The sequence below is a fragment of the Mytilus trossulus genome, chromosome 11, assembly GCF_036588685.1.
Source record: "Mytilus trossulus isolate FHL-02 chromosome 11, PNRI_Mtr1.1.1.hap1, whole genome shotgun sequence".
Classification (NCBI taxonomy): Eukaryota; Metazoa; Mollusca; class Bivalvia; order Mytilida; family Mytilidae; genus Mytilus; species Mytilus trossulus.
Window position 1 is genome coordinate 41,175,765 of NC_086383.1, and position 15,122 is coordinate 41,190,886.

Genomic DNA, 15,122 nt, shown 5'->3' on the forward strand with positions numbered 1-15,122 from the left:
ATAACCAAAAACTGCAAAATTTCCTTAAAATAACCAATTCAAGGGCAGCAACCTAACAATGGGTTGTCTGATTCATCTGAAAATTTCAGGGCAGATAGATCTTGACCTGATCAACAATTTTACCCCATGTCAGATTTGCTCTAAATGTTTTGGTTTCAAAGATATAAGCCAAAATATACATTTTACCCCTGTGTTCTATTTTTAGCCATGGCGGCCATCTTGGTTGGATGACCAAGTCACCGGACACATTTTTCAAACTAGATACCCCAAAGATGATTGTGGCTAAGTTTGGTTAAATTTGGCCCAGTAGTTTCAGAGGAGAAGATTTTTGTAAAAGTTTACGGACGACGGACGCCAAGTGATGAGAAAAGCTCACTTGACCTTTCAGGTCAGGTGAGCTAAAAAGTTGGATAAAATGAAAGTATGTGCGTTTATCATGTGCACAGAATATGACATGAAGTCTTGACAGGTAGAAAGAAGCTTGATGTGATTTTGGGCACAAAAATATTTTTGAAAATCATAAAAGATTGATTGATATTTTTTAATATGCTTTTAGGCACTGCACTTAGGCTATTTTGTGGCAGTAAGTTTTTATTGGTGGAGGAAGTAGAAATGCCTGAAGAAAACCACGACCTTCAATAGGATAACTAAAAATGATAGTCAATTAAGATTGGAGTTGAGTGCACACACACTAGCAGGATTCGAACTCCAACCTCAGTGTTGACTGGCTAGTGATACAGTAGTAACTACTTAGACCACTCGGCCACCTATTAAAACATAAAAGAAGCTGGAAATGAACAAAAAACAAAAATATTTTATAGTTTATTGAAGCAGAAGAAATGTCAAAAAATACCACCAATAAATAACACATACATAATAAATAAAACAACAGATGTACAACTTAACCCCTCAAAATAAAATGTAGGCCTCTCAGAATATTTGATATTTATTTGAAAAAAGGGTAGGCCATTCTTTTTTTACTCCATGAAAAAACATGTGTATTTTGTTGTAAAAATATAAAACTTCATTTAAATATACATGTACTTTTTTCAATTTTATAATGTAAAAGTATATATATATTGTTAATTGTGTGTCCTGTTGTTATCGATGTTAGTACTTACAAGTTTAATAATTTTAAATAACTATCTATAGAATCCCAAATTTAAAATAAATGTCAGTTTAAATTTTGCCATGTCCATCCTGCTAAAATTTTCCCCATCACTGAAAACTTCAAAATTATTTGCAAATTCCTCAATGGACTTACATATATAAAGGGTTGCATTCATGAAATATGCATTTCAAATATTTGAATTGAGCATGTACATTAAAGATCATATTGCAAATGCATAAACAATTTACCACTTTGCATATATTCAGTAGGCACAAGTCAAAAATCACTTTTGCTGATGTAGAGTTACTTGTTGTGAATCAGAGTAATTGCTGGTGATTTGTAAGACTTGCATCTTTTTAAGGTGGTACCCAACACTTTCACTAAAATTAATTTGGCTCGTTTAATTTTCATAAAATTTTGACAAATTATTTACTTTGACCCTAAAACAAGTATATACAAATTTCAAAAATGTTGAACCAATCGTTTTGTCAGAAAAATTACACTGGTTAAATAGCAGTTTGACAAACAACAATTTTGATCATTGAGAAGCTAAATATTCCTTTTACAACACAACGTAATTAAAACGTTTAGCTGACTTTACAGAGTTATCTCCCTGTAGTGTTAGGTACCACCTTAAATCTCTAAATATACTTTCATTTAAATATGACCCAAAATATACTACTCAAAATTTTTTTTTAGTAACACAACTTCTGAATGAAAAGAAACATAGTCTTGATTTATCTTTTAAGTTTGTGTTTTCTTATTCTTCAATCATCTGTGTATTGGAAAGTACTACAGTTATGTTTATAAAATTTCAGACAGCTACACTGTTTGACAACTTTGAGGGAAGAGGGTCAAAATTAAGTTAAAAAGATTGCTGTTACCTTCAGGTTGTGGGGACTTTTTTTTACAGAACTTTGATAGAGAATCTGTAGAAATATATAAATGTCTATGCACCACAGACAAGTATTTAACCACAGACTACTTTAAGACCAGTAGAAGCATGCTCAAAACATCACAGGCTCTATGTCCTTTAAGTTCATTAGGAGAAAACTGATTCTGGCTAGAATAGTTTATTAAACTGTCTATATGTTTTGTTCTAGAACTTGGTATTCTTCTGGAGTTAATATGAGGCTATGATTTACCAAAACATAAATAATTCAATAAATAGAAGTATGCTATGTGTTACATGTGATGTATATTTCACAATTAATGTGAGTAAAGATTACGTCTTGCTTTTTCTCATTAGAAAACCTTCATGGTCACCTCTCAACTTACTCAAATCAGTATCATAATGTAAGAAAAGTAAAAAAATAAAACCTCATGTGTAACAATTTGACCCTAGAGTAAGACATAATGAAAAATCTGTTTATTCACAATACGAAAAAATGCATTTTAAATTACGAAAGCAACTCATCTGCAAGCAGCATTTAAAGAATTTAAAATAATCAACCCCTGATTTTTGTCCTTTCTTCAAAATGTCACAATAATTAAAGATAAACAGCTGAATTTACAGTAAGCAACAACAGTTACATACCACCCATGTTGGTCTCTGATGAGATACAGTGTTAATTGTTATGCAGTGTTTGAATTTGTTTGTTTTTGAATCCTAATTTTTACTTATATATATACTGTAAACCAACTTATTTTCGCGGATACTTTATTTCACGTTTTACCCTTTCTTGACCACTTCGGGGCTATTTAATTTCGCCATTTTCTGATGAGGTTTAATAAGGAAAGTTCCGAGGTTTACATATTCACAACGATTTATATTTGTGTTATTTTTCTACTCGCGAAAGTCGCGAAAATAAATCGCTCGCAAAAATAAGTTGGTTTACAGTAATTATTTTTTAAAGATAATTTTTATTGTAAAGGCTTAAATATTTTTTGCAAAGTTGATTTTTTTCTGAAATTAACTTTACACACACAACAACTGTAACAATTTTGTTAAATAGTACCTAGTGTACACCTATTATTAGCTAACTTGATCATAAACATGCATATTTTCTAAATTCCTAGAAACATTTTCCAATTCTTGTTTCTCTTTAGCATCTGGTACTTTTTCAAATATTTCTAACAACCTAGTTCTGGCTAATTCAATGTTTTCTAATGACCTAGATCTTGTAAGATTCTCATTAACTTTTACTCCTTTTATCGGTGACTCGGAATTAGATTTTGAAAGACCTGGAACACTTTCTTCATGATGGATAACAGTTTCTGGCATAGAATTGCTAAGTCTCCACGGTACTTCGTAAGGTTTTTTGTATCGATTTTTCCTCACTAGTGACCGTTTAATTAATTTCATTTTCGCTCGAGGTATTGAAGAAGTAGGTGTATCCTGATATGGATCGTTATTTACAGTTCTGCTGGACGATGGTGAATTTGGATCAACGACAATATTTTCACCAGGGTCTAAAGTTGGATAAAATGTTCCAAATGTTCCAGAGGAAATGTCGCTAACATAACTTTTATCGATCTGTAAGATATGAAGTGACCTAGATTCTGTTGGCTCACTCCTTGTCCTCATCCGTTCGCGGAGATACTGTTTACGACTGTTTGTTACGGAACTCAACATCCCAAGCTCATCCAGTGCAGAGTCAACATCCATCTCATTACCTGTTTTCTTACAACAATAGCAAGAAGATGAACCACCATTCATGGTCTGTCAAAATACCATAAACTAACCTAAAACAAAAATTCAAAAAATAAGGCATTGAATCTACATGTCTATTAACACCCTTTGCTGAAAATAGATTTTGTTATCAGGGTCATGTTCAATATTGTAGCGGCTACATGTACATAGATTTATGACTGTTGAACGTGTAGCTATCCTAGCTGCTACATACATATTGATAGCAGCCACATGTAGGCTAGCTTCTTGTTCAGTAAACAAACATCTATGTAGCACTACGTAGCCACTATGATATTGAACCGGTGTTTTGGATATATCAAACATAAATAGCTGGAATATATTACAAATGTAATTGATTTTTCTGACAAGCGATTTCAATCTAAACAGGATTCAGCTTACACTAGGTTCAATCTATATGGGTTTCATAGTACATTGTATTTATATCATGTAATTCATTTATACAAATTGTGACTTGGATGGAGAGTTGTCTCATTTGCACTCATACCACATCTTATATCTATACATGTACATATATGTAATTTAAACAGCAGAATTCAGACTTTAAAGCCAAATTTTATCAAATTAAACACTGAGCTCTTCTTCATGTTCTTTAAATCTTTCAGGTTACCATTTAAATTTACTAACACATCTAAACATGTTCATATTCTCCTTTCCAAAGTGTCTTCTTTTATTGTACATGTACGTTTAGAGTTATTGTAGAAAAAATATAATACCAAAGAAAGATTATAAATGCAATCGCAAAAATTAGTGTCAGTATAATATATTCATGTGCAAAAGTGTTCTGGAACAAATACATTCTCTAGTTAATATTTATAGACATTTTAGTCTTTTCATGTTGAAAATTTTAATCAAATTAAAGATATAACATAATTTAAGGAACTTTTGTAATTTTGAACAAATAAAATGATAAATCTTAAGATAAACATTTGAGCAACTGTATTTTAAATAAATTAGTCTAGTGAACCAACAACTTCAGTTATAGCCTATAAGCAGTTGTAGCCTAGATTGCTTAGATGACAAATGAAACTATCAAGGTTTTAAGCCTTCCATTTTAGTAAGAGTAATATTAAGATCAAGTATTTAGTAGGTTTTTTTTATTTGTTTCATGAAATATGAAGCCATGCCATGTTTCATTGTTTACAAAGATTTAATAATTACAACACATTACTATCGATTTTTTTTGTTTTTCATCATGTTCATTATATTTTCATGGCAAAAATTCAAAATTGTTTGGTTTATCGAATTCTTGTATTGGCTATTCCTCATTAACTTTTTTTTTTTGGTTGTAAACAGGTAAGACCTTTTCATGAAGATCCTTCCCAGGCTTACACTATAGACATGCTAGAGGGATCTAAAAAAACTCTAAATAAACCCAACATGTATCTCGTGCACTTTTATAGACCACCGTTTATGAAATCGATTTATGTCTAATTCAGTTTACAGGGACTAGACATCATTTCCAAATTAATAAGTGGAACAGTGTCAATGGTAAGAAATAGTGTCACGATGTACAATGAATATAATGTTATCTATACTGAGAACATGGAGAATTTATAAGTCAGTTGCACAATTTTTTCTTCCTATGGGCTTTTTCTCTACTTATATTGCACAGGCACTTGTTTCTATCCCTGGGAAGGCCTGTGTAATATTGATAGAATGTCTACTAAGTGGCTGTGGTCATATTACGCAAGCGGATAAACTCATCTAGGGAACTAGGGATTTCAATTTAGTATTCATCTGCATATATTTTGTCTAAAAATATCATACTAGAAATGTAAATAAAAAAGAAAAAGGGGGAGAATGTTGTCTTGTTTTTGATTATCATGGTCGTATAAATCTATTTCATACTTTTCATCTCAGATAGGAACATTATTCTGGTAGTTTCATATATATTCTCTGTAAAATAATTGGAAAAAGAAAGTGGCGAAAGCTTGTTTAAAAGTACACAGCCTCTTTCTTCAGAGAAGTCAGGAATGTTTATGTTTTTTGACCGCCAACGAATGAGGTCAATTTTTAGGTCGAACTAATTACCACGCACAGATATCACCAAATACCAACAAATGAAGAACGGGCCAATTCAAGCTATGTATTTGATTGCATACATTTTTATCGGCACGGATACAGAATAAGATTTTTATAATCATGCTGGTATTACAAATTTGCAATGAATCAGCAAAATGATGGGTTTCAGTTTTATATTAAAAACACGAATAATTGAGCATTAGAGTGACATAAGAGAAAACAATGTTTTAAAGCTGGATTTGTTTTTCTTATTTCAATCCAAAAACTTTCCTTTGCTGAATAAAGTTTAATATTCAAGTAATATACGAATTTCAAACCTCAGCCCGGCAATACCTGCATTTAGCATATTTACAATGTTCCTTTTATACATATATAACCACCATGAATAAGTTCTAATATCAAGCCCTATGAGTTTCTGGATGCCAAAATAGAGAATACTAATTAAACAAACAAAAATTAAAAGAGAAAAATATAAGTAAAACATAATAAGACTATAGGGTGCAACCTTAAGCATTCAAAAAAATGTTGTTTAAACTAGAATAAAAAAAAAAATCAAATGATTGTAGAAAAAAAACAATAGAGAAATCATTATATGAGAATTTCACAGAATATTAAGCGTTATATTTAAAGATGAAAAAAATGGCCTCAAAATTTGAAGACTCCAGAAATTAAGGACCCACAGATACATTAATTAGGGTTTTGTTTAACTTTTAAAAGTCTTTATAAAGCTAATCGTACAAAGTGCTTCAAAACAGGAAAAATGGTTACATAAACTACGAGAGACACAAGCAGTTACTGGTGAAATTACATGAGCATTGGTCATACAGCTCCTTGTGTTTTTCGGTACTTAAAATCCTTGACTTTAAAACATTCGGCTTTGAGCGCATCCGATGAAGGCTAATCCAGGAAAGCAATTGAAACGCATACATCCATACAGTGTTATATGCAATTTTACGTCTTGAATACAGTTTAGAAGCATACTCACGAATTCATTCATAATTTACCCTTTACGTCTTGAATTCATAACAACAAAGTTTTAAATTAAACGTACAAACGATTTTGTGGTCGTATTTTTCTTTTTCCTACTTATTGTTACATGTATATCCGCGAACAATCTTCGAAATATTTACATTTTGGATTTATACTTTATTTACAAAATTCAATTGAAATTAACACCGTCACAACTGCAAACAAGCAAAAACAAGATTTTATTATTAACAATTCATGCAATATAGATATCAAGGTTAAGCGTAATCCGAATTAAGCCATAAAGTGAAGTCTTATCCCGACCTGTTTTTGGCCTACTAAACAAGTGTCTCCTACACTTTAATTCAATTGTATTAATAACTAATCACAACAGAATATTTAAAAATAAACAAAACCTGGTATTTTTATCAAGGAATATAAAGACTATAGGAATCCAAACTATTAAATGTGAATATGATTTTATTTGCAAACTTCACCGATCATCGGCAATGGAAAGGGCTATAAGCTAACACGCACAATACAACAATGGTATATAAGTTCCACAGAGTCTAGAATTGAAAGAATCAATCGTAGATAAACAAAAACAAATAGTCATGATAAAGAAATTTTGATGATAATGGACCTAATTTCACAAATCGGAAAATTGTTTTTTGAAGACATCAACTGCTAAAAATAGAAGTGATGAGTTTACCTTTTATTTTCATCTATAGCATTTGTAGCTTATTCTTATGTTGTACTGTAACATCACTGTACAACGGAAAGGGGAGGATTGGCTTGTAATATAAAAACAAATATGTGGTATGATTGCCAATGAGATTAACTCGGCCTTCAACAATGAGCAAAACTCATACCACATAGAACAAGAGTGCACACGCTGAAATGTCTCGCCTTCTTTACTTATCATTGATATTATGTTGATAGACCTAAATATAAAGCTTTATTTCAACTGTCACATAAACTCAACATTACTGAACCAAAAAAAACGAAACATTGATCAATGAACCTCGAAAATGAGGTCAAGGTCAGATGAACCATGCCAGGCAGACATGTACAGCTAACAATTCTTCAATACAACAAATAAAGTTGACTTATTGTTTATAAATTAAGAAGCACAAACCAAAAAACAAACACTTTACACTTAGCAATGGGCCGTGAAAATGAGGTCAATGTCAAATAAAACTTGCGTAACAGACATATAGATCATAAAATATTTCCAGACACCAAATATAGTTGACTAATGCATAAAGTATTAGAAAAATAGACCAAAACTCAAAAACTTAACTTTGACCACTGAACCATGGAAATGAGGTCAAGGTCAGATGACACATGTGAGCTAGACATGTACACCTTACACTCATGCCATACACCAAATATAGTAGACCTATTGCATATAGTATAAGAAAAACAAACCAAAACACAAAAACTTAACTATAACCACTGAACCATGAAAATGAGGTCAAGGTCAGATGACACCTGCCAGTTGGACATGTACACCTTACAGTGCTTCCATACACCGAATATACTAGACCTATTGCTTATAGTATCTGAGATATGGACTTGACCACCAAAACTTAACCTTGTTTACTGATCCATGAAATGAGGTCGAGGTCAAGTGAAAACTGTCTGACTGGCATGAGGACCTCGCAAGGTACGCACATACCAAATATAGTTATCCAATTACTTATAATAAGAGAGAATTTAACATTACAAAAAATATTAATTTTTTTTCAAGTAGTCACTGAACCATGAAAAGTTCGTAACATGAGGCATCTATATACAAAGTATGAAGCATCCAGGTCTTCTACCTTTTAAAATATAAAGCTTTTAAGAAGTAAGCTAACGCCGCCGCCGCCGCCGCCGGATCACTATCCCTATGTCGAGCTTTCTGCAACAAATGTTGCAGGCTCGACAAAAACGAAATGACAATGTTAAACAATTCAAACTAGAAAACTAACGGCCATATTAATGTACAAAAAATGAACGAAAAACAAATATGTAACACATAAACAAACGACAACCACTGATTTACAGGATCCTGACTTTGGTCAAGCACATACATACGGAATGTGGTGGGGTTAAACATGTTAATGGGATCCCAACTCTCCCCTATTAAAACTCCGCAACATTATTTTTGTGACTGTCCTAAGTAATGAGCCTCTAGTTCAGTGATTGACGTTGGTTCGTGTCTGTTATATTCGTTTTTCGTACATCGGTTTGTTATAAAGAAGGCCGTTAGAATTCTCAATTGAATTGTTTCGTGTTTTTGATGTCGGTGCCTTTTTTTTAGCCGACAATGAATTAGCTTGAATATATTATATCTTGAAAACTATAGCAGCTGTATATATTATACTGAAAATCTTAAAGGAAAAAACCTTATTATATTGTCAAGATCGACCTACTTTCTGTTTGCGCCAAAATTGTCAAATGACTCCTCAAGGAATAACTGCCCTTCCTTAATGATGTTTTTTTATATAGTTTTCATACCAAGAATATGGGGTATCCCGCAACCATGACACAACATCAGTAATTCATCATGTACTGCAAAAACATGCAAAAATCCAAAACCGAAAGCGTTTTCATTGCTGTCACGGTATTCATCTAAGCCATACTGAGACCTACAACACAGAGCAAAAAGTCTCTCAGCTCATTGCAAGTTGAAGATCGATCTAACATTTTATCTTTTATCTTATAAACTATATATTAGATATATAGGTATATGGAATATGGTGATGGAAAAAATGATAAGCAATACAAGTTAAACACGGATACCAGTGACCAAAACAATAGGCCACGATAAGTTATTGTCCTTGAATGACAATTTATTTTAGATTATTTTAGTGATTTCCCTGTTAACTTAAACAGGTAGGAATAAACTGCAAAAACAAACAGGAAAAGTCCTTGAAACAAGTATGTCCATTAACTGAAATAATTGGTTGATCCCTTCATGATTTATTTAAGCCTAGTATATAGAAACGACGGGTGTTGACTAATTTTGAAGTTTATTGTATACGACGATGTCACCTTCAATCGTGAAATTGACAGCGTATATATATGCAAATGCAATCGAATGACCTATCACAAGTTGCGTTAAATTCGACCTTCAATCGTGGAATCGTCTGCGGGCAGACGCCATCCAATCGAAATTGACGGTTAATCTGACCTTTTACCGTAGCATACTGATTGGCAGCGGAAGGGCAGACGCATCCAATCATAAGTCACGATGTAAATGACGTTGAATCAGACCTTCAATCGCGAATTGCATCAGACAGACGTCACCCAATCAGAAGTAACGTTACTTGTCATATTAACTAACAAATAATGGCAACAGTAGTATACCGCTGTTCAAAACTCATAAATTCATGGACAAAAAACAAAATCGGGGTAACAAAATAAAACCTAGGGAAACGCATTACATATAAGAGGAGAACAACGACACAACACTATATCTATAACGTTAAGTCTCATCAGTATTTTCTTGGAGAGTGGTTCAGAAAAATACGTATGTGCGCACCTTAAATAAATTAGTATTATACATTAACTTATAACCCTGACGAGATCTTAATTTGATTAATTTATAAATATAGTAAAAATTTGACCGAGTTTCAAAAATGTTTTAATGGTTTTTCTTTCGTAATGCGTTTTTAATCTTAGTGTTAAGTAGATTGATATGATAAATTAAAGTTTTCGTGACGGTTACCGATTAGATTCGAAGCCAAAATTAATATGCTGGTAACATATTTATAAGTGACAAACTTCCATCCAATTGGGCATATATTGATATAGATAATTTAAATATATAAATTTGATTGTTCACATGTCGATTTAAATTTAAAAGATTTTTAAAAACAAATTGTTCTGCGTAGAGATAACCGTGTTGACTATACCCCTTAGAAACGGATGGGTGAACCGGAAGTGTCACCTTTATATTGTCACCTGCACACGATCAAAGGCTTTTAAAAGGATCAATAACGTGTTTAATAGGATCAATGAAGCCAATACACAAATCGTTATATATTTGGCAATACACTATTTGTGTGTAGGCTCATCGTAGCACTGAAATATGTCTGTCAATATCCTGGGATAAAAAATGTGTAAATGAAAATCAATGTGACCGTAAAAAATTAAGAGAATATCTTTTTAATCTGTTTAGATTTTTTGAAACTGTGCGGGAAGTGAATGAAAGAAAATATTGGATTTTAAAAGCTTTACAAATAAGACATATTTGCATTTCTATGCTAAGGTAAACTTTAAAGTAATTTATTTGTACTGACAAGAACTTGGATAAATTAATCAATATCGTCATATGCAGTTGTGGATTAGAAATCGAATGTGAGCGACATTGGTTTATGAAAAGTGCAATGAAAAGAACAGCTAATGGATTAGGAACGGATTTATTGAACAGTTGTATTATCTACTGACAACCCAGTTACGTCCTAGACCCAACTTAGGAACACTTTATCAATTAGGTAATTAATAATACGAAAGACAATTTAGTATCGATATGGCTTCGTCCTTCTTAGGACCTGAATCTCCGAGGCCGTATGCTGTCATTTCTGAAGGATATAGAAACAGACTTTGCATCCCAACGTATTCAAGAAGTGAGCAATATGACTTTGGAAAGGAATATGACAATGCGTTTTATAATTTATTACAGAAATATACCGATTTAGACACCACGGACCGTTTTTGTTACGTGGGTGACGTCAAAGAAAATTTTGTGGAGAAAATTGCTGACAAGTTTTGTCTACTGGAACCTGTGATGACTGTAATACCCGGTCATTACAGCTATGTGGAGACTGACAATCAGAAAGTTCTCTCCCTTAGAATTGCACAAACTGGCGCCGAGGAATATTTCCGTCAGTTAAAGAAAAGTAAAGATTCAGACAAACTAGTGTTTGACAAAATTATGTTAAAAGATGCTATCCGATACTTTGAGAACCCCAAGGAGACGTATGCGAATATTATGGGATGCTTGGCTCCTGGTGGACAACTCCTTATCGTTCACAGACCGAGCAACCTAAATACATTGCCACTATTTGGTGATGCCAAAGAGAGGTTGGAATCCAACGAGACGCCTTATATGGATATAATTAATGACTTGCAAGAATGTAAGCTTGACATTCAGTGGGAAATGGAATGCTTGCCTCTAATAATTTCAAAACGCAAGTGGTTTTCTATGTTGAAGGAAAAGTTTCCGCCAATGATGGAAATTATGAGCGATTCTGAAATAACTTCCGGTGTGCGTGAACTATCGGAGGGAATTCTTAAGTATGAAGGGGAAAATGTTGAATTAGTAGATAGACTTTTATTTATCTCCGTTTCGAAATCCAAACTTGATGAAGGCTTTCCGAAGTTACACAGGTACGGACAGAGTGAAAATGTTTTCCCTGATTTGCATGATCTGAAGTTTTCAATGGAGTTGACGGACGAAATCAAACCATTCGTGAGCAAAAAGAATTACGAACATAAAAAGCCCTGACACAAAGACGGTAGCTAGCAATTTGTGTTCCCTAAAACGTTTGCTTTTTAAAGTTAGATATAATATTACCGAAACTTATGAAATTAGTCCAGTCAAAAATTTAGAGTGGGCGATTCACGGTCACTTAGCGCTAAAAGTGCCTTCAGCAATATTGTAAGCGCAATTAAAATTTCTACTTATTGTCCGTTTATTTATATTGTACTAGATACCTTGCCAAGTATGGTAAAAGCGAATAGTTAAATGTTACGTTCTTCTAGAGTCTTGAACAAAAGCAGTGAAAATTTGTGAATGTATTTTTGGAATAACTTCGATTTATTCAAAAATACCGTTAACACATCGTCAATAGATAAACAATAAAATTGTTTATTAATTTGGTAGTCGATTGACCAAATAAGAGTATAAATAACAATGAGAAGGTCACATGGTATATGGAAACAATACAACATGTAAAAGAATGGTCCAAAGCGCGAAAAAGGGTTTGAAAATCAAGTATTAGAAAGTATGAAGGAAACTAGTCTGGTCTACGTAAATTATTTTGCGAATTATTGATCAATATTGCTAACAGAAAAGGCCTGTAAATCACGGTTTCAAAAAAGACTCAACACCGGAGCCCTGCTATTAAATATTATGCAATTCAAGAAGAATCGAATCATTATAATTGGAAACACTTTGTTTTACTATGACAATAGTTTCGAAAAGAAAATCGAATCGCTTTGGTTTAGAGAAAAGGAAATTAGAAACTGTTTAATTTACAAGTTCAGTAGCGTGTGTGCTTACGTATGCTTAGGTAGCTTACGGTGTGCAGCCTTGATTAAGGACAAAAAAATACATGAAGTCTTTCTCAACTTTGATTAGCGCGTGTGCTTGCTTAAGCTTAGGAAACTTATGGTGTGCAGCTTTAATTAAGAAAACTTTGGTCTTTTGCACTTTTATTTAATTATAAAAGAAATTAATAAATCTTTGCTTGCTTGCATGTGACTGTCTGTGAGCTTCCCAGAACTACAGAGAAATTACAATAAATTTGCCATTTCCAAATCTACAGAATTATGTTAATAGTTTCTTGCTTGAACATCTTAACCAAAACAATGTTTACTACGCCATTGGTCCAATATCCATTGCTAAGGACGGTGTCAACCAATCCAAACTATTTGTTGTACTCACTTTTGAAATTATCACCCAATTTCCGTATCATTTATAAAATTATGTCTGTGATAAAGTTTATGCTCAGCGCTTGGTGCCAATTTTTATTTTTTATAGTTACTAGTCATTTTTGTGAATTTAGAAGTTTGTATGAATAAAAATCTTTTGTTGTGTATGTGTTAATACATCAAATATCTTCCCTATGATCATTTTATGGCATCATGGCATGGCTTGAATCTTATAAGGAATAAACCATTTTTTAAACATTTCGGCCATTGGCCTTTTCATTTCTTTCTTTGTCTTCACAACTACATGACATAACATCTTAATGATTGAAAAAAGAAAGAAAAACCATGTCAGACATGAATAGTTGTGAAGTCAAATAAAGAACCGAAGATGGCCTATGGCGAAACGTTTTAAAAATTGGTTTATTACTACAATAATGTAAATAAAATTGAGAATGGAAATAGGGAATGTGCCAAAGAGACAACAAAAAAGAATTTTCCCTATTGAAATTTTTAAAACAAGGATCTTATAAATAATACAAAGCCATAAGCAAGCCTGATCTTTCCCAAACACTATTGTCTCAACTTTTATAGGAGATGCATGCATGAGTAAACATCGGTGATGATGATTTATTTGCATACTTATGGTATACAGGTCAATGAGACAGAAATGATCCAACGAAAAGACTCAACCGAAAGACATCTAGAGCTAGGTCGACACGCGGTCTTCAACGATAGCCATATGTCTATATGTGATGTCCCGCTCTCTGCTCTGAAGTAACTGTGTTATGATAAGATTAAGTTATTCTGTACGACTTTCATTGAGATATTATTGTGTCTGGGAGACACAATTGATGCCCCCGCAGATGCAAAGTGTTATTTTAAAATACACAAAGTTAAGCATTCAAACTGTTAGAGTTATCCAGAACTATAACATGTAACTGCTTATACCCCAAAAATGACAAAGTTCAACTATCTCCCTAAAGTGAACATATTAATAAAAATCAAAACCCTGACATATAGTTTATTCTCATAAAACCATGCAAGTACAAAAGTTACAGAGACCACATGAACACCTTCAATATATGTTCAAACAGCCACAAAGTGAAAACTTCCTAGCATTCAAACTGTAGAAGCTTTCCGGAAACCCTCCTCTTATGCAAGTAAATACTCCAAAGAAGGGAAAAAGTTAAAACTATCTCACAAAAAAGCAAATATTAATAAATATTATAACCCTGACCTGAACACACAGCAAGTGAAAACTCCCTTGGATTCAAACTGTAGGAGAAAGTATGCGGAATAACTATATATATACCCATAATGGGACGGATGGACAGGGGTAAAACAATATGCCCCCAACTTAGTTGCGGGGGCATAAAAATGTTTATGCTATCAACACCAAATTCTTCAAGTAACAAAAACACGTAAAATATGTCATGTCGTGTAACAACCGATGGCGTCATTCATAGCTACAATTTCATTAAAATACTGATCATGTGTTCAAGGTTTGAAGGTTAAACCCCAAACTTAGACGAATATGTACACCGTACAAACATTCCATACACAAAATAAATTGACCTATTGCTTCTTGTATCTGAGAGAAAAACACCTATTTACTAATCATAACATACACAAGTATAGCTGAACTATTGCTTAGTGTTGAGATAAAAAAAATTAACGCAAACCAAGAGCAATAATTACAAATGTAGGTCAAGGTCAGTTCGA

General features: G+C 32.8%; 2 protein-coding genes across 5 annotated transcripts; one reads left to right on the forward strand and one right to left on the reverse strand.

The window, feature by feature from the left end:
- Nucleotides 1–834: 834 nt before the first annotated feature.
- Nucleotides 835–6,935, reverse strand: LOC134691113 (uncharacterized). 4 transcript variants are annotated; one of them, XM_063551370.1, is made up of 2 exons: nt 6,873–6,935; nt 835–3,796 (listed from the first exon to the last, which is right to left on the reverse strand). In XM_063551370.1, the coding sequence occupies exon 2, from the start codon at nt 3,768–3,770 to the stop codon at nt 3,087–3,089; it is 684 nt and encodes a 227-aa protein (XP_063407440.1). In that variant the 5' UTR covers nt 3,771–3,796; nt 6,873–6,935; the 3' UTR covers nt 835–3,086. The 4 variants fall into 4 exon arrangements, with proteins under 4 accessions (XP_063407440.1, XP_063407438.1, XP_063407439.1 ...); XM_063551368.1 differs by having other exon boundaries at nt 6,838–6,923; XM_063551369.1 differs by having other exon boundaries at nt 6,772–6,893.
- A 3,736-nt stretch (nt 6,936–10,671) lies between these two features.
- LOC134691114 (uncharacterized) lies at nt 10,672–13,567 on the forward strand. The gene has a single exon (XM_063551371.1). It carries the CDS (start codon nt 11,275–11,277, stop codon nt 12,250–12,252), a length of 978 nt encoding a protein of 325 aa, XP_063407441.1. The 5' UTR covers nt 10,672–11,274; the 3' UTR covers nt 12,253–13,567.
- Nucleotides 13,568–15,122: the final 1,555 nt, after the last annotated feature.

Bases quoted from the DNA above. Each gene is read 5' to 3' on its own strand.
- LOC134691113 (XM_063551370.1), bottom strand. From the start codon at position 3,770: ATGAATGGTGGTTCATCTTCTTGCTATTGTTGTAAGAAAACAGGTAAT.
- LOC134691114 (XM_063551371.1), top strand. From the start codon at position 11,275: ATGGCTTCGTCCTTCTTAGGACCTGAATCTCCGAGGCCGTATGCTGTC.